At 50.0% G+C, this 24,335-nt stretch overlaps 1 protein-coding gene across 1 annotated transcript in view; it reads left to right on the top strand.

Annotated features, from left to right (window-relative positions):
• Nucleotides 1-21,779, top strand: part of CACHD1 (cache domain containing 1) — a 96,591-nt gene extending 74,812 nt beyond the window's left edge. The window contains exons 12-27 of the mRNA XM_059853613.1: nt 175-292; nt 1,088-1,256; nt 3,924-4,066; nt 5,255-5,436; nt 6,682-6,792; nt 9,393-9,515; nt 11,366-11,465; nt 11,556-11,672; nt 12,885-13,045; nt 13,623-13,709; nt 13,865-13,981; nt 14,575-14,726; nt 15,157-15,318; nt 16,262-16,339; nt 17,109-17,210; nt 19,581-21,779. Of these exons, the coding sequence (XP_059709596.1) occupies nt 175-292; nt 1,088-1,256; nt 3,924-4,066; nt 5,255-5,436; nt 6,682-6,792; nt 9,393-9,515; nt 11,366-11,465; nt 11,556-11,672; nt 12,885-13,045; nt 13,623-13,709; nt 13,865-13,981; nt 14,575-14,726; nt 15,157-15,318; nt 16,262-16,339; nt 17,109-17,210; nt 19,581-19,819 (2,161 nt within the window). The 3' untranslated portion in view covers nt 19,820-21,779. The remainder of the gene's footprint in view (nt 1-174; nt 293-1,087; nt 1,257-3,923; nt 4,067-5,254; nt 5,437-6,681; nt 6,793-9,392; nt 9,516-11,365; nt 11,466-11,555; nt 11,673-12,884; nt 13,046-13,622; nt 13,710-13,864; nt 13,982-14,574; nt 14,727-15,156; nt 15,319-16,261; nt 16,340-17,108; nt 17,211-19,580) is intronic.
• Nucleotides 21,780-24,335: the final 2,556 nt, after the last annotated feature.

Below are 24,335 nucleotides of genomic sequence, written 5' to 3'. Positions count from 1 at the left end.
CATAAGTGCCTTTGCAGCACACACAGAGGCTTTCCTTCACCAGGCACAAATAACAGTTAATTCCTTCAATTCTTATGATAATTATAGAAACACACAATAGAAGGATTTTGCTGGAGTCCCAACAGTTTTGCTCAGTGTTTAATAAACTGCTGGATATTTTATCTGCCACTGCAGCATTCCCTTGGGCAGCCAGATCATCACAGTTCCTGTGAACTCCTCGCTGTCCTGGCACGTCAACAAGCTGAGGGAAATTGGGAAAGAAGCCTACAATGTCAGCTATGCCTGGAAAATGGTGAGGACAACAAGTGTGGGGAGGCACAGAGGGGATTCATGGCTCTGCTGCTGTCCTTCCCTCAGTCTGGGAATGTCTGATCACTCATCTCAGCCCTGGGGTTAAAATGGAATCTGAGGTTAAACATAATCCAGGTGAATTCACCGGTGCCAGCAAGAACTGGTTGCTTTGTGCCAACAAACTCAAGAAGGTACTTGTGGATCATTTCATGGTATTAAGTTAAATGCAACCTAAAGGATTAAGCTGAGCAGTTTTAAGAGATTAAATCTGTCATTGTTTAACAGAAATTCACACAGGAAGATGTCTGGGGTTGATTTTCTAAGTCTGTAACTCTGCATTTCATACCAAACTCCCCTTGCAGAGCAGCTGGGACACTCCAAGGTTTGCTGGTCTGGTGTAATTTAGAGTCCTGAAAATTCCCAAACCAGTAAAACATGTGGCACGTGCAGCACACAATTAAGAGTGAAAATAGTAAAATCTTGAATTTGAGAGTTAATTTGTCTGTACTCTCCATAAAGCTAACACCAGTGTGTGCCCAGCAACTGGAAACCTGCAGCCTCTCCTCTGTTAGTGACAAAAAATATCCATGAAACAGTGTTAGAATTAGAAATTATTGCTAATTGAGCAACAAAATGAAAGTCTTGTTTGGTTTTCAGGGGAAAAAAAATACAGTATTTTTATTTTTTGTGTTTACTGTGGCAAAGTGTTTTTTGGTAGAACTCAGTGGCTCCGAGGCAGAAATTCTGTTCATCCCCACACTTTGGTTCTGTTTGGTGACTGGCTGGTGTTTTGCAGGTGCAGGACACATCCTTCATCCTGTGTGTGGTGGTGATCCAGCCAGAAATTCCCGTGAAGCAGCTGAAGAACCTCAACACTGTCCCCAGCAGCAAACTGCTCTACCACAGGCTGGACCTGCTGGGCCAGCCCAACGCCTGCCTGCACTTCAAGCAGCTGGCCACCCTGGGTAGGGCCTCTGCCAGCCTGGCCTGGCCACCTCGGGGACACAGGGCCACCCAGCTTGGGGAAAACCTCCAGGAGCCAGTCCCAGCTGTGCCCAATCCCCAGCTTGGGAAAAACCTCCAGGAGCCAGTCCCAGCTGTGCCCAATCCCCAGCTTGGGAAAAACCTCCAGTCCCAGCTGTGCCCAATCCCCAGCTTGTCCCCAGCCCAGAGCACTGAGTGCCACCCCCAGGGATGGGCACTCCAGCCCTCCCTGGGCAGTTCCACCCTTTCCATGGGGAAATTCCTGCTGCTGTCCAGCCTGAGCCACCCTGGCACAGTCCCAGCTCCTCTGTAGAGTGTGGCAGCTCAAAGTAAAGCTCTTCTCACAAAACATGGGAAATACTCTTCCCCTGAGAAGGTTTAATTTGCAAGGCTGATTTTCTGACCAGCTTTTGCCTTCTCACAGTGGCCTGCTCAGTGCTGAGCTCCTCCAGAACCAGAGCAGAGCCTGAGCTGGGTCCCACTGGGACCAGGAGCCCAGCTCTGGAGGGAAGGGCCCACCCAGGGGTTGAATCCATAACTTTGCTACCATCAGCACCAGGTTCTAACCCACAGATTCACTTCTTGCAGGATGATTGAGTGGGGCTGCTGGTCAGAGTGGGAGATAAATGCCCTGGGGGTCCAGCAGGGTCCCTGGCAGTGCAGTGGGAGCAGTGGAGGTGTCTCAGCAAGCTTATCCCAAGTCCTCTCCTGGCTCTGGAGCACCTCCCTGAGCACTAGCAGAGTAGGATGAAGTCCCAGGCAGCTGTGCAGGACTCTGCTGCTCTTTTGCTTTGGATTCATGGGAGTTTTTCCACTGCCAGAAGCATTGAATACCTTCAGAGGCAGAGGTTAATCCTGCTGGGGAGAAGGAGAACTCCAGTGCTCTGATGGTTTCCAGACCCTCCTCACCTGCTTCAAAACTCTCAGGTTTTGATAGGCTGAACTGCTTCTGCTCCTCCTGACTGATTTCAAACATTGCTGGGAAAAGGAGAGAATCTCCATGGAAGTTGCAGTGTCTGGGAAGGATGGAGAACTTAGAACCTAGAAATATCCCAAGAGCAGAGGGGTTTTACATAAACATCCTACACTGCAGGCTGTCATATTTAGGTATAGCCTTGGGAGCTCCCTCAGATCTGTACTCTAAGGAATTCTGAATGAAATACTTCAGCTTGTAGCAGGGTTTGGAGGTCTCATGGTGAAGTAGTGGCACAGTTGTGGATTTTTCCTAGCTCTTTGGAGCCCTGCAGAACAGCTCAGTGAGAGCAGACTGGAGGAGGGACCTGACAAACCTGTGGAAATTGCTTTGCCAGTTGTTTAAAACACAGGGATTTTTTTGTTTTGTTTTGTTTAATGTGCTGCCTAATCTTGATTCTCTTATATCCAGAAAGATAAAAATGGAGAATACCCCAAAAATGCAGTACTGTCAAGTGGAAAAACTTCACAAAATCAGAATACTTGCTCTGGGAAGCAGATGAAGGGCTGGAGCAGAAGTTTGGAAGTGGAGACTGCAGCACATGTGTGGGGATGTGTTTGAGAGGAATGTGACTAAAAGCAGAACACTTCACATGCTGCACTGCAGTTTCTCCTCTGGAGACCATTCCACACAGGGAATTTTGGTTCCATGGGTCACGTCCTCAGAAAAGATCTTCTCAACCCTCAGCCCTGCATCTTCATAATCATTTCTCATTTTTAAAAAGGAAAAGCTGTCTGGGTTTGCAGATTTTGCATGATGGAAGTTTGCTTTGGAGTTTTTCCTGAAAACCACTCCAGAGAGCTGCAGTTTTGTTGGGGAGCTCCTCTTCTGCCCTTGGGATTCTCCAGATGTTCATTCTCTGGAACTGAAAATGCTCATTTTCATTTTCCTCTGGAACATCTAACCTAAACAGGGATACTTGATTTCTTCTTTAGCCCATGATCTTTTCTTGAGGGAAAACAGCTTCTGTAATCTCACAGAAAGCAGTAATTCAGAAATTGTTGAGGTTTTGGGAGCAAAGGCATTGAACACCAAATGACCACAGAGATCAGAGGGAGGGGGCTGATGCTGTGACTTCTGTGTTTTGAGGCAAGAAGGGGAGGAATTCATGTTCAACCTGAGTTTAGGAGGAAACTGTGCTGGGAAGTGCTCTGGCTTGGGTGGAAAAATGGATGTTTCCTGCCCTCCCTCCCAGTCCAGAGTGTCCTGCAGGAGCTGGGTGTTGTAGTTGAGATGGAGACAATACAAATGCACTCCATTTCCAGGAGGCTTCAAACTGATTTTATTCTGGCATGCACGCTTTTTATACATCCTTACAAAGCTCAGAAGTTTCCACTTCACTCATTGGTCCTGAGACAAACAAAGTGCTCATTGCAATGGTTGCAGGGTTCTCCTATTGATCCTTCTCTCTGTCTGGGTTTCTATGTCAACAACCTTGGCAGGAAATTCTTTCAGGGGTGAACATGGATCCTCTTACCAAACTCCTCTCTGGCTCTCAGGAGTCACAGTAAAACCTCTTCCACAGCTGGGCACTTTGTGTGCTGAGCTGTGGGGGAGCAGCAGGGTCATTCCTGCCACGAGGACAGCAGGACAGGCACCCTCCCGTGGTACAGACACCCACCCTGCCATATGTACAGCTCCCCACGCTGAAACTCCTGGTGTCTGGTGTTTGCAGAGAGCCCCACAGTGATGCTGTCTGCAGGCAGCTTCTCCTCCCCCTACGAGCACCTGAGCCAGCCCGAGACCAAGCGGATGGTGGAGCACTACACGGCTTACCTGAGCGACAACACGCGGCTCATCGCCAACCCCGGCCTCAAGGTGGGCACTGCACCCCAAATCCCAGCACCTAGCCTTGGCAGGCACCTCAAAGCCCATCTCATCCCATCCCTGCCATGGCCAGCACCTGCCCCTAGCCCAGGGTGCTCCTGATGCCTTGGGATTTTGGCTTTTCTGTTTTTCTGTATTTGTGATCCTGCAGTTCTTTAGTGCAGAGCTCTGAACTCCTCAGTCAGTGGGAGCTGCTGCTGTCCCACTTGGGGCAGACACAGCAATTCCTCTCCAGGCCTGGCAGTCAGGGACTCCTCACTGCCTCAGGGCCCAGGGATGGAAACAAAAGTGACTTGGGGCAGCAAACTGGGGGTGAATGACTTTGTTACCTGAAGCTGTAATTGGAACATTAATATGAAAATGGGCCAAACTTACAAAGATATAAAAACCTGTGACCCATGGTCCATGTTGAGTGTAGCCCTGGATGGGCTTTGTCTGCCCAAGATGTACCTGAAGGCCCTGAGAAATGGAAACAAAAGTGATCTGGGGGTGCAGACTTGGGGTGAACGACTTCATTAGCTGAAGCTGTAATTGGCACATTGACCCCCAATATGCAAATGGGCCAAACTTGTAAAAGTGTGAAAACCCCTGACCCATGGTTCATTTTGGGTGCAGCCCCTGGGAGGCTTTGTCTGCCCTAAAGGTACCCAAAGGCCCCTCAATAAACAGAACTGCTTTTTATTCCCTGAATTTTGTCTGGCCTGTGTTTTTAGGTAAGCCCCCAAAAAAAGGCATCACTCCAGCCCGGCCTTGGACACTTCCAGGCATCCAGGGGCAGCCACAGCTTCTCTGGACAAGCTCACCCTCCCAGCCTGGAATCCCTTCCCAACATCTGATCTAGGAGTGGACAGAGGAGGGGGCAGAACTTTGTTGAAACAAACACTAGGAAAGTCAAAGCTATGTTAAGTTCTTAGCAGAAACGCCTTGGTGTTCTTAGATTGAGAAATCTCTATTTTCTGTGCGAGCAGCACAATATTTACATTTACTCCCAGTTAAGAAAAGCCACAGAGATAACACCACCAACACTTCATTCTAACAATCTGCTTGGAATGTCTGCTGTGAGAAGCCTTGAACCAAGAAATTGAGCCGAGATGATCCCCGGTGGCTCTGGGGGAAGCTTTTATTCTCTGGCCATGCGAGTGCTGCAGGAACCCTGCCAGCCCTGCCTTTGTTTTGCAGTTCTCTGTCAGGAATGAAGTAATGGCAACCAGTCACGGCACGGATGAATGGATGACCCAGATGGAGATCAGTGGCCTCAACAGTTACATTGTCAGGCGTTACATAGCAACCCCCAACGGGGTGCTGCGCATCTACCCCGGCTCCCTCATGGACAAAGCATTTGATCCCACCAGGAGACAATGGTGAGCTTTTAGGGTCCCTGCAGCAAAGCTTTGAATCATCTCCCAGGGCAAGAAGGGAAATATTTAGAGTTGGTTTCGGTTTTTGGAGTTGTGGTGTTGTTTGGCTTTTGGGTTGGTTTTTTTTTTTTTTTTTTAATTTAGTTAAAAATGTTTTCGGCCTTGGGGAAAAAGCTCAGAGCCTAAATGAAGTTCAAACATTTATTGGTTCTGATTTCAGGCCTTTTTATTTTGTGGGGTAGCTGGTGTTTCATAGCCCAGCTATGGCAGATGGGGACATAAATATTCAGAAATTGAGCATCCCCTTCAGGGATTAGGGAACTCAGGAGTGTTTGAGCTCCTTGGGCCCTTTCTGGTTGTTTGTTTCTGAGCCTTTTTGTTTGTTTACTGTGGGATTCCTCACTGCTTTCAAGGAGGGATTAATTATGCAGCAGCATCTGATTTGGGCAGAGAGCTGGGGACATTCCAGATGGGAGCAGGCTCTGGGTGTGCTCCAGAGGCTGGGATGTGTGGGAAGGAGCCAGCCAGGTGCTGCCACGCTGGGAAGGGCACAGATCCCAGCCCTGTGGCTCTGCAGTGCTCCTGGCAGCTCTCCTGCCCTGCTTGCCCTGACATTTGTGGTGCTATGGGAGGGAGGTGCAAGTGAAACTTTGAGAATAAAGCAGAAGGGGGTTAAGCTGCTCGTGGGTCGGTGCTCTGGGCAGGGAGAAGCAGAGTGGTCACTTTTTCTTACAGAAAAGTGTTGCCAAAAGTTTTATCAACTTTCCTATGACAGTTTTACCAACTCTCCTATGACTGTGGCTTATTTAATGCTGATGGAAGTTTTAAGAGGTTGTAATTTATACTCACTGTCTGATATTTCTGAATTTTCTTGCCTCACTTCTGTTTTTTCTCCTCAGTTTGCAACATAATCATTTTGCCAGGGTTGAGTTTGAGACTCTGCTGGCACCAAATCCTGCATTGTTCTGGGGGAAAATGTCTGAAATTACATTAAATGTGTTCTGTGCAGAAGTAAACTGAGCTTTTTTAATGCAGCTGGATCTACTGGGGGACCACTTACTGAGCCAGTCTGGGTTAGTTTGGAGTCCCAGTTGTGTTTAGGCACTTGTTTGATATTAAAAACCAATAATTTGGGGCCTGTTGTTCACAGTGTCCAAAATCCAGAGTTATTTTGGGAAAGGCAAGGATTCTGTCTTGAAGTTACAGACTTTGGCACTGATTGTGAGCATTTCTTTTGGCTTCCCCCAGGTACCTGCATGCAGTGGCCAATCCAGGACTGATCACCTTTACTGGGCCCTACCTGGACGTGGGAGGGGCTGGATACGTGGTGACCATCAGCCACACTGTCCATTCCTCCAGGTGAGGGCTCCTGGGGCCCTGGGGCAGGCAGGAGGACTCTGAATTACCAGAGCTGGGTGACTCTGTGTGCTCAAGAACTGAAAAGCAAAGCTGGTCCTAAAATGTCATCTGACCTTGTGGAAATGGGGCACTGAAACACTGGGAGAAATCCAGTTTATAGGAATATGGGAATTCTGTGCCTCTATTGGTAGAGGAGTAATAACAGCATATTTTAAAAAAAAAGGGATTGATTGGTGGGAAAGTGCTCCTGGATGAACACGAGGTGGGGTGTCCAAGGAATGGGGAGGAGGGGAGGGATTGCTCTCCTGAGGCAGTTTGGGCAGTGTTCCCTCTCTGCTGGAAGTTCAGTCCTTCTCCATCAGGAGTGCCAAGCTCCCCATTTCCTGGAGTCCCCCACACCTCCACTTTTAAGGAGCAGGGAGGTGTTTGGAAGGGAGCTGGAGGCCACAAAGGGGCTAAAGGACAGAGCTGTCCTCACTCCAGGAACTGGGGAGCTCCTCTCCTGGGGGCTTCAATCCAGCACTTCTGGGCTTCCAAAGCCTGTGAAACTCCAAGAGCCCTTCCAGGATTGCTGGGAGCAGATTGGAGTGGGAGCAGCAGGGCCAGGAGCTGGGCTGGACAATCCCTGTGGGTCTCTTCCAGCTCAGGATATTCCATGGTTCTAGAAATGACTTTTTCCTGGAGGAGCAGGCTGGTGCTGTTCCAGCTCCCTCCTGGCCAGGCCCCAGGCTGAGGCCAGGATTAGGGATGCAGGATGGTTAAAGGAGCCCAGTTTATAAAACATGGACCCAACCTTGCTGCCCCAAGCTCTCCCAAATTCCCAGAGGAGCAGTTACCTGCCCTGGATTTTACATGGAGTCTCCTCCAAGCTCCCCACCCAACAGCCCAGCAGTACCAAGGGAACTTCCAGTGCTGTACTGGGGACCAGGGACCCCAAAGCCAGCAGGGATCAGGACGTGGCTCCTCCACTCTGCCAGAGATTCCCCTGCTCTGTGTGGGATTTCCCAGCACTGCACCTCTGCCTGTGTGTTCTGGCAGGAGCATTTTCAGCCCCAGCCCCTGCGTGGTGCTTCTCACAGAGGAATTTACTTTGGGGAAACACTTCTGTAAGGAGAGAAGTGCAATTAATCAAAATTCTGATTTTTATCTAGCGAGGGATGGTTTACTCAGCTCTAAGAACTTAAAGCTCCTGTGGGTTATTAGAACATGATTAAAGAGCAGTTAAACAAAGTTTGGCAGATGTGAGTGTGATTCCTGGGTAAATATGACCTCTGAAGCTCATAGTCACATGTGGTTATAATCCCCAAAGAGGCCTGAGCTCCAAATCCAGAGGGGTGGGGAGGAATCTGTGGAGTTAAGAGGAATTTTGGCATTAGGGACTGCTGGGAGGGTTTAAATACCCACATCAGGGCAGCCAGAGCTGACACCTCTCGTTCCCATTTCATGTGTATCTTATTCCTTTTTATGGAGGCTGGGAAGAGAAGATTTATGCCTGATGTGGTTTAATGCAGTTGGCATCAGCAAAGCAGGAGGATTTAATGCTTGAAAATGAAGCTAAAATATTTACAACATCCTAATGGCTTTATGTCTGTTAGGACAGAGCAGAACTTCAGAGCTTGACGCCTTGTCACACATGAAATGTGTCTGGGCTGCTTCACTGCCATCCTTCCCTTCCTCCTCCAGGAAATGTGAACAATAAATCAAATGCAGGTTTTTAAAATCTGTATTTATCTGTCTACAAGTGAGATTTGACTGCATCTCCACTGCACCTCTTTGGAAAGCAAACAAACCTCAGCCCAGTACACAGAGCTGGGTTTCCATGGAGCAGGGCTGGCCAGAGCTGTGTGTGCAGTCCAGCTGGGCCTTGCAGCATCTCCTTTTTTTTTTTTTTTCTTTTTCTAAACATTTTTATTCCTGTCTTCAGAGATGAAATAAAGGAGAAAAGTGAATTTTGAGGAGCAGCAAGTCAGAGGTGTAAGGTCCACATGGGTGCAAATCCCACACCCCTGAGCTGATCCTTTTGTGTCCTGCAGGGGTGAGAGGGGACTGCTCTGGCTGTGGCCTCTCAGTGCTGCTGGGAGCAAACTGGGAGCACTGGGGTGTTAGGAATGGAGGAAGGACAAAATGCAGCCTCAGGCTGCTGCACACCACCACATCACAGGATCCTTTTCAGAACTCACCCTAAGAAATGTAATTTTCTTCTCATTTTCTGCCTGCCATTCATGGTCACTCCCACACTCTGGAGTTTCAGGGATTTAGCTCAAAGTCTGGCACCCTCACATTCATTCCTCCTGCTGGGGGCTGAGCAGAGAGGGGTGCAGGTAACTCCTCCCAGCTGGGAGGATTGGAAAATACAGGGGCTGCATCCTCTGTTTGTGTGGATGGGGAATTTTTAATCCTAATTTCTGTCGCTCAGGATTAAATGTCTGTGGGTGGTGGGGTGTGTGTAGGGTGGGATCCACTCCTGGGCTGTCTCCTGTGCTGGCTGTACAAGGGGTGACTAAACCAGGAATTATTATTATTATTATTATTACCCTGAATAAAGGTTATTTTTTATTATTTATAATATTTATCATTTCCCCCCTTCCCCCTCACTGCAGTGCTCAGATGTCCTCAGGACACTCCGTGGCTGTGATGGGCATCGACTTCACCCTCAGATATTTCTACAAAGTCCTCATGGACCTGCTGCCAGTTTGTAACCAAGATGGGGGGAACAAAATCAGGTAAAAATCAATAAAATATTTATTTTCTTTAACCAGGTGACCCAGAGGTCGTTTCCAACTTAATTTCTCCAAGGATTCTGATCCTTTCAGTGTGTGTTCTCTGCTTTCCAGTAGAACTTGTGCTTGTCCTTCTCACAAAGATTATGTGGATGTTTTTGTTATTCCAGATCAGACTGCCATCAGCTAAATAAACAGTCTGCAGGATTACAAAAGCAGAAGATAACTGATTTGATTTGATTTTTTGGGTTATATTTAGACTTCTTTGAAACTCTGGGTAGAAAAAAACATTCCTTATTAAATGAACACACTTCCCAGTTCTCCTGTTTGTTTTAATTTAACCTATTTAGTTCCTGTGAGCATGTAAGAATGATACAGGACCTCAGTTATTTTAACTCCAATTATTCAAATACAACTTTGGGATGTTTTTCTCAGAAATCCATAGCACAGCCTAGGCAGAAGAAGTCTGATTTCATCTGGAGTATCCAATTTCAGGCAGACCCCTGGGTATCGTAATTGTTCCTTTTCTGAAAAATCTTGTGGGGGTGGGATAAATTCTGGTTTGGATCTGGAGTAACTTGATAACGTGGTTTGGGCACTGCTGTTGGTTCCTTGTTTGTTTTTAAACCTTAAATTTGGAAAGGGAAGTGGTTTTCTGTCGTCCTCCCAGTTCTTTTCTGGTTTGGGTATTTTTCTATATATTTTATGGCACATAAAAAAAAACAAATCAGGATTTCTGGTTTGGCATCACTCCCTCCCAGTAAAAAACTGCTGCTGATCAGCAAGGTCAGATGCTTTATTCTGTTCCTGCATTCCCCAAATGAGGAATTTTGAGGATATTTTTCAGACATTCTGATGTAGAAATTGGATCCAATGTTTCCAGTCTCGATATGAACTCAGGTGTTTGGGGTTTTGTAGTGTATCTCTCCTAAGCTTTTCCTGTCAGGAAAAAGAGCAAACACCACATCTCTAGGTGTATTTCTAATGGAAACCCTCCAAAAACTCCCAAGTTTGTACCCCTGAGGAGCACAGAGGCTTCCCCTGCTCTCTGCTCCCCCGAGCTGCTGTGGGTACCTGACACATGCCATGGGAATCCCTCTGAAAGCTGCTCCAGCCCCAGATCCAGCCGGGTCCCCGCTGTGCCAGGGCTGTGGCTGCCACCCTGCTGAGCTTTTGGGAACATCAAGTGGGGTTTTAGCCTCCCCCTGTCCCCTCCGTGGCCACCGAGCCCCTGATGGTGCCACCCTGGCCGGGGCTCCTGCGCCTTCCCCGGCGCTGCCGTCTGTGGCCATGGAAACGGGAGAGAGGGGAAAGGGAGAAAGGGAAAAAGGGATGGATTGAACTCCCTGGATTCTGGATTGGGACACAGCTCCAACGTGGGGAGAGCTGGAAAGGGAGAGGAAAGCTTGGGAGGGCTGGGAGTGGAGCAGGAGTGATTTATCCCCCACTCAAATCGAATTCTGAAGGGGGAAGGCATTAAAGGAGAGTGTGAAATCTCTCTTTAATTAGTCACATAGTAAATTAATAAACCATTAAAGCTTTCCAAGTTCATTAGGCTCTGTTCATTTCTGGCTCTCCCCCAATCAGACAATGCACTGATGGCTTTTCCTTTCTGGTTTTAATCAGCTCTGTTTTCAACTCCTTGATGGCCCTGGCTCTCTGGAGCAGTAACAGATGGAAAAGCTTTGGGGAAATACCCAACACATCCTTTAAGGACATTTTGCAGGGAATTTGTTTCGTGGCACTGTTAAATGGAAACGTTTAAAGCCCTTTAAGACCATGTTTTATTTCACCCCGTTGCCCTGAAGCCCAAGGAGGTCTAACAGGAGGCTCTCACTGTGTTTTGGGGGCAGGTGCTTCATCATGGAGGACAGGGGGTACCTGGTGGCACATCCAACCCTCATCGACCCCAAGGGCCACGCGCCCGTGGAGCAGCAGCACATCACACACAAGGTCTGCCTGCTTTCCCTTGCCTTGTTCCACACCTTTCATTCCTGCCTGGGTCTGATTCCAAAGGCATCAAATCCTGCCCTTCCCCCTTAGGAGCCTCTGGTAGCAAACGACATCCTGAACCACCCCAACTTTGTCAAGAAGAACCTCTGCAACAGCTTCAGTGACAGGACCGTGCAGCGCTTCTACAAATTCAACACCAGCTTAGTGGTGAGCGTGGTTCCTCTCTGATTTGGCTTTTGAGTGGGCTTTGCTTGGGTTGGGTTTCTCCTGGTGGAAACACAAGTCCCTGCCAGGCTCAGCAGCCGGGGCTGGGAGCCAGCCTTCCGTGGGGATTGGCCTCTGTTCCCCTTCTCCAGACACAAAGCAGGCTGCACAAACAGAGTCCCCTGACATCCTGGGGTTGTGGGTGGGAGCCCTGGCCAAGCGTGGCTGCTGTCTGCAGGGTCTCAGCCAGCATCAGGGCAAAAAGGGCACTTTGCTGTTGCTGGGTGAGGATTTTTCAGCTGTAGCTGGGATGTGTTGCTTCGGGTCTGAGCTGACCTCTGGCTCCAGCTCTGGCCAGCGTCACATCCTCCTGTCAGGTCTCTAATAACTGATCTTTAGGTGCCCAAATAAATCCATTTACTGGGGAGCATTCCCAGGCTGTCATTTGTGAGACTGAAATCTTTGGGGTCCTACATCCTCTGTGCTCTCCATGGATCCTGTGTGAGCTTCCCCTCACGAGGAGTCTAAACCAGGGGCTGTCATCCCTCCCAGAGCCACAGATCCATCCTGCCAAAGTCCCTCCACAATGATTCCAAAGCTGCCACACTGTGGGAGAAGACTGGAAAATATTTGCAAGTCATGTCAGAATACATTGATTTCTGTCAGGTTGCCTTAAACATTTTCCCCACACTTGAAATGCCAAGTGGGAAGTGTGATGTTGGGAAGGAAATTGTGTAGGACGGAGCAGCAGCTTGTAGAAAGGAATCAGGAAGGAGTCTGCAGGAGCTGGGCAGGGCTGTGGTGGCTTTTTCTAAGGCTCAGGAGGTTTCCAGCCCATGGTGGTGGCTCCCATCAGAGCCTTGGGGAGGTCACTGAGGGCTGGCACTGGGGACAGGTCAGCGAGCGCTGGGAAGGAGTGAAATGTCACCTCTGCTGCCACATTTCACAACTAAGCCAATTTTCACAGCTAAGCCAATTGCTTTCTGTCTTCAGCAAAGCCTTTTCACCCAGAAGTATCTGGGTAGCAGAACTTACCCACCCCTTAATCAGCCTCTGTTTTGTGAGGGTGGCACTCCCTCACCAAACTCCCGAGGGGAACCACCACCTCTGGAAGCCGTGGCAGAATCCGTGTCCCCACAGCTCTGCAGGATCCCTGGGGAAGGGAAGAGTCTTCAGCTCCCTAAAACAACATCTGACACCTTGTTTCTTGCCCAGGGTGACCTGACCAACCTGGTGCATGGCAGTCACTGCTCCAAGTACAGGCTGACGAGGATCCCGGGCACCAACGCCTTCGTGGGCATCGTCAACGAGACGTGCGACTCGCTGGCCTTCTGTGCCTGCAGCATGGTGGACAGGCTGTGCCTCAACTGCCACAGGTGACAGTGGGCTGGGACACTGCTGTCCTCAGCCCTGCTCTGAGGTTCAGACAGCACAGCGAGTTCTTCAGTTCATTCAGTGTGAAACCAGGGAAAATAAGAGTTGCTGTGCTGCCTGTGAGAGGTGCAGGGTATCTCTGCCAGGCTGACAGAGAGTTTAACCCAGGGGGGTTTGGGTAGGTCATGCTGAAAGACACTGAGAGATTCAGTGGCTCAAGAGCAGTTACTGTGGGTGAGGTATAGAAATTCCCATGGTATAGAAATTCCCATGATTTTACATGGATTGGGGGTTTTTTGTTGAGGGGATCCAGGAGGTTCTGCCCACACCATCCTGAGGTGTTTGTGGCACTGCCTGGAAGGATCCTCACATCCAAATCTGAGGGACTCCCTGCTTTTGGGATTCCAGGGGTGGGTCACCCTCAGTCCCGATGCAGGACAGAGCAATCCCTGTTCCCAGGGAAGGGGCAGAGTCACTGCCAGCCTTTTCCATGGGAACTGCTGCTCCAGAGCTGCAGCACCGTGGAGTTAAAATCCCAGAGGTGTCTGATGGGTTTTCCCTGTGCTTTCTGCCCTGCAGGATGGAACAGAATGAGTGTGAGTGTCCCTGTGAGTGCCCACTGGAGGTGAACGAGTGCACTGGGAACCTGACCAACGCCGAGAGCAGGTGAGAGCCAGGGCACTGCAGGAACAAACTCCCTGTTTGCCCTGCTGAGATCCCACAGGCAGAACTTCCAGTAGAGTGAAGCAGATGACCTGCAGGAGGTGAAGGTGATTGGAATGGATTGTGCTGTGAGTGCTCTGTTCTTTGGTGCCTTGCAGGAATCCCAGCTGCGAGGTGCACCAGGAGCCGATGACTTTCACAGCCATTGATCCCAGCCTGCAGGATGCACTCCCACAGTGCATCAACACCCAGTGCAACCAGAGGACAGAGAGTGGGTAAGGTGGCCTTCCCCACCCCTTGGAACACTCTCTTGTGGAAATAAGCCAATGGAAATAGCTCTGCTTTAAATGTTTCAAAGAAAAGAACAGAGGGGAAAAAGAAGCATGATGCCAGAATGAGGTTCTACTCCTGGCACTGGGGGCTCATTTTTGCTCGTTATGGGCAGTCTCCAGGGACCTGAGATGGGTAAAACACACCAAGCTCTGACCAGACTGCCCAAATCCTTTCATCCTTCTTCCAAAGGCTGTAGAGAAAGGCTGGAACTGCAGCCAGACTTCACCACACTGAGAAATGTCTTATTGCAGGAGTCACAAGTAGGATTCTCCCTTTGCTCAGGCTGAGTGGTACAGGAAAATGCCAAAGCAGACGAGCTAGAAAAGGGGTGCTGGAAATGCAGCTTCCCTGTGTAACTGCCCTTGCAGCACTTGAGCACTTCCATGGAATTTTTTCTGGCTAAACTCACGTACTTGAGGGTTGACAGATGCTTTTGGCCTCCCTCTGTCTCGTGGCTTTAACCCAGACTGAGCTTTGCAGAGGAGAGGTGTTAAGCTGGAAAGTGACCATGTCCTGCTTGGGTGTTGCCATGCAGGGATTGCTTTGGAGTGCTGGACTGCGAGTGGTGCATGGTGGACAGCGATGGGAAGACCCACCTGGACAAGTCCTACTGTGCCCCTCAGAAGGAATGCTTTGGTGGCATCGTGGGAGCCAAGAGTCCCTATGTGGATGACCTGGGAGCAATAGGTAACTCTGCCTTTCTGAGCAGGTGCTGCCTTCAGCTGCTTGTGTCCCAGAACACGCAGCGGGTCGTGCACATAACATTGACCTCAGCATAAAGAGGGCACCAGGCAGCAGAGATGTGGTGAATATCCCCTTTTGGAAAACCCTGATGTAGGGCTGGGTGTAACTGTGCGTTCCTGTCTTCTCTCTGAGTTCCTTCTTCTATTCCAAGTGAGCACAGTCAGCCCCAGAAATCCTTGCAGAGCTTCTCTATATTCTATATTGTTGGTTTAACCCTTCCTGCACCTCTCTGAGTTCCTTCTCCCATTCCAAGTGAGCACAGTCAGGCACCCAGAAATCCTTGCAGAGCTCCTCCGCATTCCACGTTGGTTTTACCCTTCCTGCAGAGCATTTACGGTGTTGTTCTCCCTCTGCTTTGTCCCTTTTGCTTTAGGAGATGAGGTGATCACCCTGAACATGATCAAGAGTGCCCCCGTGGGCCCCGTGGCTGGAGGCATCATGGGCTGCATCATGGTGCTGGTGCTGGCCGTGTACGCGTACCGGCACCAGATCCACCGCCGCAGCCACCAGCACATGTCCCCGCTGGCAGCACAGGGTGAGCTCGACTCGGGGACTCAGCAACGGGCTGGGCATGGAAACAAACCCAGCAGCACAACTAAACCCAAAGGAAAAGCCACCCCAGAGCTGCCCCCCCGGGTTTGTGGCAGCTTTTCCCCGCTTTTAGTCGGTGTTGGAGCTGCGGGAGCCGGGCCCGGCGCAGGGGCTGTGTCTTGCTGCCCTCTCCTGGGTACAGCCAGAGCTGCTGCTGCCGCCCAGGGAACCTGCCCAGACCCAGAGGGAGATAAGCTAAGCTTTGCCAGAGCTCAGACATTAATCCCAGGTTTCTGCAGCTCAGCCCAGCAGATCCATCGTGTGTTTATTTTGCCCAGCTGCTGGGAGTGACTTCTCACCCCCTTTTGCCTTGGGTTTGGCATGTGTCTTCTTTCACTTGTGTTTCCTGGTTCTGGTCCATGTGGTGTTCATGGAATGTCTGTGCATAGATGAAACCACTGAAGTCAGAGGGGCAAAATTGTGCTGGGAGAAGGGATACTGGTACAGAGATAAAGATCCAGAGGTGAGAACACCTCCCTGGAAGTGTTCCAGGCCAGGCTGGACAGAGCTTGGAGCAGCCTGGGATAGTGGGAGGTGTCCCTGCCTGTGGCAGAGGCTGGAAAAAGATGAGCTTCTAAGGCCCTTTCCAACCCAAACCATTCTGGGAATTTAAGTGTGATCAGAGCTAATCACCTCTATATTTGATCAACCCCCAGCTCTGTTGTAAATCAGTTCCTTCAGAACTTTAAAACGAGTCCCTTTCAGGGGGAGGTGGGATGAGACATTTCCTGCTATCCCAGCCCCACCCACGTTGGAAGAAGAGCACCCCCAGCTCAGACCAGTAACACAGAGTGCTTCCACTCTTGTTCCTGGGGTGGCAGCTGGCAGTAAGATGGTGCAGATCCTTTCTCTCACCAGCTGTATTTTCTGTTTGTAACACTGTGCAGAAATGTCAGTGCGTATGTCCAACCTGGAAAACGACAGGGACGAGAGGGATGACGACAGCCATGAAGACAGAGGAATCAGTAAGTACCAAAAAAACTGGGGAAAACTGTGAGATTCAGTCAGCCATTTGTTTTTTAACACCCTAGATTTGAAAATGTGAAGAAGCCCTGTGCTTCAGCAGTAGAAAATGAAAGAGCAATGTTTTAATTCAGACATCTAGTGCACCTTTAGTCTCATGCTGAAAAATGGCATTTTTCACTTTTAAAAGATAATTCTCCATTGGGTGTGGAGGAGTTTTGCCCCTTACAACCCCCTGTCATGAGCACTTCCAGAAATAGCTCTGATCAACTTAAAAGTTGCCACTGTGACAGCACAGGGTATGGAAAACCCTTCCCCCTTTTTGGCCTTAGAAAAGCAGAAGCCATGTCTGGCAAGTATGGTCAGCAAACATGGCAGTAAATCTTTTTTGCATTGATTTGGGGGCCTGCAGTTCTCTGCCATCCAATAAAAATGGCACTTTGCATGATGCTGGTGTGCTGTAAGTTAAGCTGGTGCACCCAAGCTCCAGGGTCAGAATGGATCCCTGGCTCTGGGCCCTCACTGAAACAATACTTGAGATGTGAAGCATATCTGAGCTTCATGGCTTGCATCCACGTCCCTTTTCGTTCCCTTTGAAGTCCTTACACTGTTGCCACGGGACCCTCAGCACTGGCACAGCCCAGCTGAAGGCTCCTGGCTGGATGCTGCCCCGTGTAAAGCCCAGCTCTGTGCTGCTGTGTGCCTGGGCAGTGCCCTGTGCAGCAGAGGGCTGCAGGCTGCCATGCTCTGAGATGTTTGTGTCTGTCGCAGTCAGCAACACGCGGTTCATCGCGGCCGTCATCGAGCGCCACGCGCACAGCCCCGAGCGCCGCCGCCGCTACTGGGGCCGCTCCGGCACCGAGAGCGACCACGGTGAGTGCTGGGCCCTCCCGCAGGGCTGGGGGCTCTCTTCCCTCAGCAGGCTGGCTCTGGCAGGGCTGGGGGCTCCCTTCCCTCAGCAGGCTGGCTCTGGCAGGGCTGGGGGCTCTCTTCCCTCAGCAGGCTGGCTCTGGCAGGGCTGGGGGCTCTCTTCCCTCAGCAGGCTGGCTCTGGCAGGGCTGGGGGCTCTCTTCCCTCAGCAGGCTGGCTCTGGCAGGGCTGGGGGACCTTTCCCTCAGTAGGCTGGCTCTGGCAGGGCTGGGGGCTCTCTTCCCTCAGCAGGCTGGCTCTGGCAGGGCTGGGGGCTGGGGGCTCTCTTCCCTCAGCAGGCTGGCTCTGGCAGGACTGGGGGCTGGGGGCTCCTTTCCCTCAGCAGGCTGGCTCTGGCAGGGCTGGGGGCTCCCTTCCCTCAGCAGGCTGGCTCTGGCAGGGCTGGGGGCTGGGGGCTCCTTTCCCTCAGCAGGCTGGCTCTGGCAGGACTGGGGGCTCTCTTCCCTCAGCAGGCTGGCTCTGGCAGGGCTGGGGGCTCCTTTCCCTCAGCAGGCTGGCTCTGGCAGGGCTGGGGGCTCCTTTCCCTCAGCAGGCTGGCTCCATGCAGAAGCAAAGCCTGACAAGACACTTTGCTTCTTCTGGCTTTGCTGTTGGATAGTTGTGACTTGGTTTGTTCTGGGGGAGATCTCGTTGGGGTCCTCAATGTCCTCCTGAAGTGCAGCTCTGCTCCCTGTGACAGGCACAGGACCAGGGAATGGCTGGAGATCAGGAGAAGGTTCTTCCCCCTGAGGGAACTGGAGGGACAGGACAAGGGGAATGGTTTCCCACTGAAAGGGATCAGAGGTTAGGAAGGAATTGTTCTGCCCAGAGCAGCTGTGGCTGCCCCTGGATCCCTGGCAGTGTCCAGGGCCAGGCTGGATGGGGTTTGAAGCACCCTGGGATAGTGGAAGGTGTCCCTGCCATGGCAGGGGTGGGATGGGATCATCTCTAATGGCCCTTTCAACCCAAACCATTCCAGGATTCTGTGATCCTCCAGCACCTTTAAGCTGGGGCCTCATTAGGCTCTGGGGGTTGGGATGTGTCTCCCCTGTCCTGAGACTAAATCTTCTTAGATCTGGAAAGCTGCTAGAAGGGTGTAATGCTGTTGACCCATGAGGAGGCTTAATTTATTAGGAAATGAGGAGGAGGAGGGCTAGACAAGGCAGTCTGCAAGCTGTCAGCTCTGCAAGGCTGGGGACCTTCCAGCAGACCTGGCCCAGCCCTAAGACTCTGGTTGCACTAATGGAATTGGAACAGGAAACCCAAAGGCAAGAGCCTTGGGATGTGGATGAACAGATGTCTCCTAGACAATCTTGCTCTAGGAGGAATTACCCTGGATTTGGGGTGAGATTACCTGTGCTGAGGCAGATTTGCCAGATGAATGCTCCCTTTGCTCCTTTCCTTGCAGTCCCAGCAAATCCTTCCCATCTTTTAGTCATCCTGGGTTAGCAGGGGAGCTGTCTACCTCCATCTGGAATGTGTGCTGCTATTTTTAGTTTCTGTAATTCCATCTTCAAAGGGCTGCCCAGGCTTCTTCCCCAATTCCTCCGTGCCAGCTCCAAGCCATGACTCAGAGCATGGGAAATGGGAGGCAGCTTTGGGGACTCAGCTGCTATTTTTAGCACCCTCTTTTTAGGTGTCTCCAGCTGAAAACCTGAGCGAGATGCTCAGGAGCACCAGCACTTCCTTAGCCTTTAGTCCTTGTTTTTTTGAGAAGGATTTATTTCCAATTCAAGCAAGATCTTTTTCCTTTTAAATTTCGTTTGGTTTTGCATTTAGAGATGCTGAGGGGGAGTTGTTTGCCCTGCAGCCTGGTCTGGGTGGTAACAGCTGATTTGGATAAATCCAGGTTATATCTTAACAGATTTTTTGGGGGTGGTATCTTTGATGTTTTGGTTTGAAATTAGTGCCAGCAATTCTGTTGTTACAAACTGCTGAGCACGTGGGTGCTGTTACTGTTTGGAGTGGCACAAACCACAGATCCCCAAAGCTTTGAACCAAAGATGATGGCAGAGAAAGGCTTCCAGTGTGGACTTACAGGGGAGGATGAGTTCATGGGGTTTGTTCTGTTAAGAAAATTGTTTTACACCCTCTCTGAGCGCTCTGTGTGATTCCATGAAGGTGCCAGCCAGCCCTGGGAATTGGGAGTAGCAGGGAAAGGGATCTGTTATAGACTTAGAGGAGAGGATGAATCTGTTGGGGTTTCTTCTAGTAAGAAAACAGTTTTGTTCCCTCTCTAAGCACCCCGTGTTGATTCCATGAAGGGTGCCCAGCCAGCCCTGGGAATTCTGAGCACCCAGCCTTGCTGTGCTCACTGCTGCTGTTCATTCCCAGGCTACAGCACCATGAGCCCCCAGGAGGACAGCGAGAACCCCCCCTGCAATAACGACCCTCTCTCGGCCGGCGTGGACGTGGGGACCCACGACGAGGACCTGGAGCTGGACACGCCCCCGCAGACGGCAGCGCTGCTGAGCCACAAATTCCACCACTACCGGCTGCACCACCCCACCCTGCACCACAGCCACCACCTGCAGGCCGCTGTCACCGTGCACACCGTGGATGCCGAGTGCTGAGGACACCACGGCCACCACCTGCAGGCTGTGGCACTGGGGACAACACAGACACCACCTGCAGGCTGTGGCACTGGGGACAACACAGCCACCACCTGCAGGCTGTGGCACTGGGGACAACACAGCCACCCCCTGCAGGCTGTGGCACTTGGGACACCACAGACACCACCTGCAGGCTGTGACACTAAGGACATCACAGCCCACACCTGCAGGCTGTGACACTAAGGACATCACAGCCACCACCTGCAGGCTGTGACACTAAGGACATCACAGCTGCCACCTGCAGGCTGTGGCACTGGGGACAACACAGCCACCCCCTGCAGGCTGTGACACTAAGGACATCACAGCCACCACCTGCAGGCTGTGGCACTTGGGACACCACAGCCACCACCTGCAGGCTGTGGCACTGGGGACAACACAGCCACCACCTGCAGGCTGTGACACTAAGGACATCACAGCCCACACCTGCAGGCTGTGACACTGGGGACAACACAGTCACCACCTGCAGGCTGTGGCACTGGGGACACCACAGCTGCCACCTGCAGGCTGTGGCACTGAGGACACTGCAGCCACCACCTGCAGGTTGCTGGCACTGTGCACTGAGGACACCACAGATGCCACTCCAGGGCCATGGGGACTGTGCTGCTCCTCAGGGACAACCTCACAGGCTTCCCCACCAAACTGAGGCATCAGAGCTTTGCATTTTTACGAATGGAAGGCTGGCTCTGGCCTGCAAACTTGCTTGATGAATGGACCTGCCTAAACATGGAGCAAAATGGAGCAGGAGGCACATTAGACCTCCAGGAACAGGGATGGGAGTTTATCCAGCAGCTGGAGTTTGTTGTGCTGAGCCAAGAGCACAGAGAGAGAGCATAAAGAGCCAGAGATGATTTGGTTTCCTTAACTGGAAGAGCAGGAATCTGCAGCTGGAGAGCCCAGACGTGCCAGACAGAGCAGGAAGGCTGCTGGCTTCTCTGCAGGTGGAGAGCTCCCTGTGCCCACGCTGCTCTGCGGGACCTGGGACAATGCATCTCAAGATTTTTAAGTAAAGGATTATTTTTCTACTATTTATTGAACTGGAAACTTTGGGGGGAGGGAGGGGAGAAAACCTGTTAGGGATTCTCGACGAGTACCACGTGCATTCTGTGCTGGGGAAGGGGCTCTTCCCAGGAAAACAGCTCTTCCCTGGGAGCTGACCTTCAGCCAGTGCCCCACTCTGCAAAGGGAAAATGAAGAAGCCCTCTCTGCCTCGCTGTTTACATTAGGATTGCTTTCTTTTCCTCACCTGTTTCCTGTAAATATTACAGCCTGATTTCTATTCCAGTATTGTCTTCCTATCTGCAGAGGAGAAATCCTGTACTCCGTTACTAAAATTCAGAGAATTCTGCCCAGAAACTTCTCCATCTTCATCTCTTCACTCATCCTTAAAGGATTCCTGTGTGGAAGTAATAAAGAATTTCTTTAGCATTAGTTACCAGATAATCCCAAATGGAATCTGTGCCATTCTTCTGTTTCCTTGGACCACAAGTAGGGATAAACCAGTGTTTTGTAAAACTTGGGTTACTGTGGAAGAAACCTTGAAACCATAATGAGAAGCTGCTGCTGTTTGTCTGGAATTTTAACCTTGCTTGGTAATTCAAACAAAGATTAATCAATGTCTACAACAAAGGGCATATAATTATCAATATGTTTTCAATCACAGTGTTGTATTTTAGATTCACATTTTGTGATTACAATGATATCAAGCCGTTCTTGCACTGTGCATATGGTAAACATCCATTTATATGTAGGGTTTTTTTTAAAAAATCACTTGTTTTAATTAATATGGTACTTAATACTGTATTATGTAAAAAATTGGTTCTTAAACAGTACAGTAAAATAACTCTATGTGTGATACCAGGATATCCCTTTATACTATGTATAAAATTAAAATCTCTAGTGAAATAAACTGTATATAAGTATAGATCTGTGGAGAAGTGGCTGCACTGAAATGATTCTGCTTCAGTTTCCTTCTCTGGCTGAAAAGGACTGAAAATTCACTCCAGTTCCTCCAGTTTTATCAACAGCCTTGAGAAATCTAAACTTTAAATACAAATGACAGTATTGATGGAAGTTCTAAAGCTTTCTTTAGCTGGTTGGTCATTATTTGGGAAATGACCGGTTCTGGAAGTGGTCAGCCACTGCTTAGAGTCACCAAAGCAAATAATTTAAGGGTTTTATTTTCCTGATCCTCTCCTGAAACCTCAGTGGCTCTGGATTTGCTGTTGTGCTGTGTTTGTGCAGGATTTGGTGGAGGCTTTTTGCTGAGCAGGCAGTGCAGGAATCCACTGAGCCTCTGCTTTGTGCTCTCAGAGCTCTCAGCTGATGCCCTGGGTGGGATTCATTTCCAGTTTGGAATCCAAAGTCCTGCCGGTGCTTGGATACTGTGGGACAAATCATTTTTGATAAAATGTATCAGAATATCATTAATAGCCACATCCATTGGAAAAAGTCATTGTGTTCATTGCTTGAACTACAACATTACTTCAGGGAGAGGTGTTTTGGTGGTTCCTCACCTTCCCTGCCAGCAGAAGGTGCTTGCAGGGTTCTCTTGCAGCTCTGCCAGGAACACAGGAGCTTCCAGAGCCTCTTGGAACAGCTCTTGGAAGTCCAACAATCAAACCCCTTTTGCTTTTGCCTTAAAAGCTTTTCGAGAGCTTCTCGCTGCTGCTGCTTCATCTCTTTTCTTCCGGAATCTCTTTTCTTCTTCCTGGTTTGCTCTGAACAAATGGTTCTTGATTTGAGGGGTCTGCACTGCCCTGCTTTGCTTGAAGTGATGGGAAGAGCCCGAGCTCTTGCTGGTAAAAATAATTCCAGGGACAACTCTGATTTCCAGGTGTTCCAAATGCCAGCTTCCAGTGCTGGCACTGACCTTGTCCCAGCAGGAATAAATGGGATGCACTGCTGATAATGGATGGGATTGGGGTTTGGAAGGAGCTGCATGAGAGCTGTTCACTTTTACTGCCTGAGCTCTGCCATGGCCTTCCCTCCCCAGCATTGTTTTACTGTATTGACTGAGGAGCAAGATCATAAAAGCAGCAGTTAAACCCTGGATCCTCCTTCCCTGGACTGATAAGACTTTACGGCCATTAATCTTCCACTTATGTCATTTTCCCAACTTAGTTGTGATAATTTCCTGTAGGTTTTCTTTCATTCTCCCAACAACAAAAAAAAAGGTTCTTTTGAAGTGAAAATGAGCATTGCCTTTAATTTGTGTTCATGAGTTTTAAATTGACTCGATGCTTGCAGTATTTGAGATCTGCCAAGTGTATGGATTTTCCTATATCCAAGGAATCATGGAGAAGCATTTCTTTGGGCAGAATATATTGATTGAAAATGCATTAAGATTTTTTTTTTTAATTTACTTATGTTATTGCCTGGCTAAAAAGTGGGATTTGCAAAGCCTGGTACAGTTTACCCATGAAGATTTTATAAGGCCACTTAAGCCATGAAATATTATCTTTATCCTTGTGCTTGGCAAGGGCAGGAAGGGGAGGATGGATGGGAATTCAGGAGACGTTCACATGCAGCAGGACTTGTGACTATAACTGGGCAAAGGGAGATCTCTCAAAGGCTTTATTCTGTCAAGTGACCCAGAAATGGGCAAGAGCACAGAAAGTGGATTTGTCAGAGGAAAAACTATGGGAGTAAGCTGGCAGCAAATATGGAAAAGGAGAAAAAAACTAGGATGCAAAAGTCCTGGATCCAAGAGAGTGCAGGTAATCCAAAAGGCTGTTGGTGAGTTCCAAGATGAATTTGCAGCGTTCCCAGCTCTTGGCTGCCCATTTCAGTTGTTTGTAAAAGAGATTCCCAGCTATCCCCAGGCTGGGGTTTTCAAAGGAGCCTGCTCTGGGCTGTCAGCGATGTTTGGAATATTAATTCCAGCAGCAGTTAACTTGGGAACCATTGGATTGTTTTGCTGTACAAACCCCCCTTTGCCAGGGACCCTAAGGGGGAAAAAGGAACATCAGTGCCACGGAATAGTTCATATTCCTGCCTGGCAGCTCTTGGGCTGATGAGAGGTGATGATTTTGTGCTTTGTGCTCTGAGCTGAGCATGGAAGGACCTTGGCCCAGAAGGGCTGGCATTCCTGGAGCAAAGGCTGCAGTGGAATTTGGACACTGCAGATCAAGAGTGAAGTTCTCCAAGCCCTGCCTTGTTAGTGAGGTGCCAGACACAGCTGGGGTGAGTGCCAGGCCTTGCTCAGGAGCACTGCTGGTTCCTCCTCGGGAGAAGATCCCATGGGATCACTGATACCCCTGTGGAACAGCCCTGCTGTGAGCAGAGGGCTGGCAATGTGATGGCAGAGGCAGAACACACCTTGGATCTGGAGGTTTTCTTCAGCTCAGAGCGGCCTCTTCTAAATCCTGTGGAAAAAAAGATCCCTGGGCTCATTTCTGTGCTGGGAGCTGGCCTGGGAAGGAGCAATCCTGGTTTGCTCTGGTTGGTTGGAGGTTTTTGGAGCTGGCAGTGGCAAATC

This window comes from Haemorhous mexicanus, chromosome 9 (assembly GCF_027477595.1).
Source record: "Haemorhous mexicanus isolate bHaeMex1 chromosome 9, bHaeMex1.pri, whole genome shotgun sequence".
Classification (NCBI taxonomy): domain Eukaryota; kingdom Metazoa; phylum Chordata; class Aves; order Passeriformes; family Fringillidae; genus Haemorhous; species Haemorhous mexicanus.
Note: the sequence above shows the minus strand (reverse complement) of the source record. Positions and strands in the feature narration are given on the sequence as shown.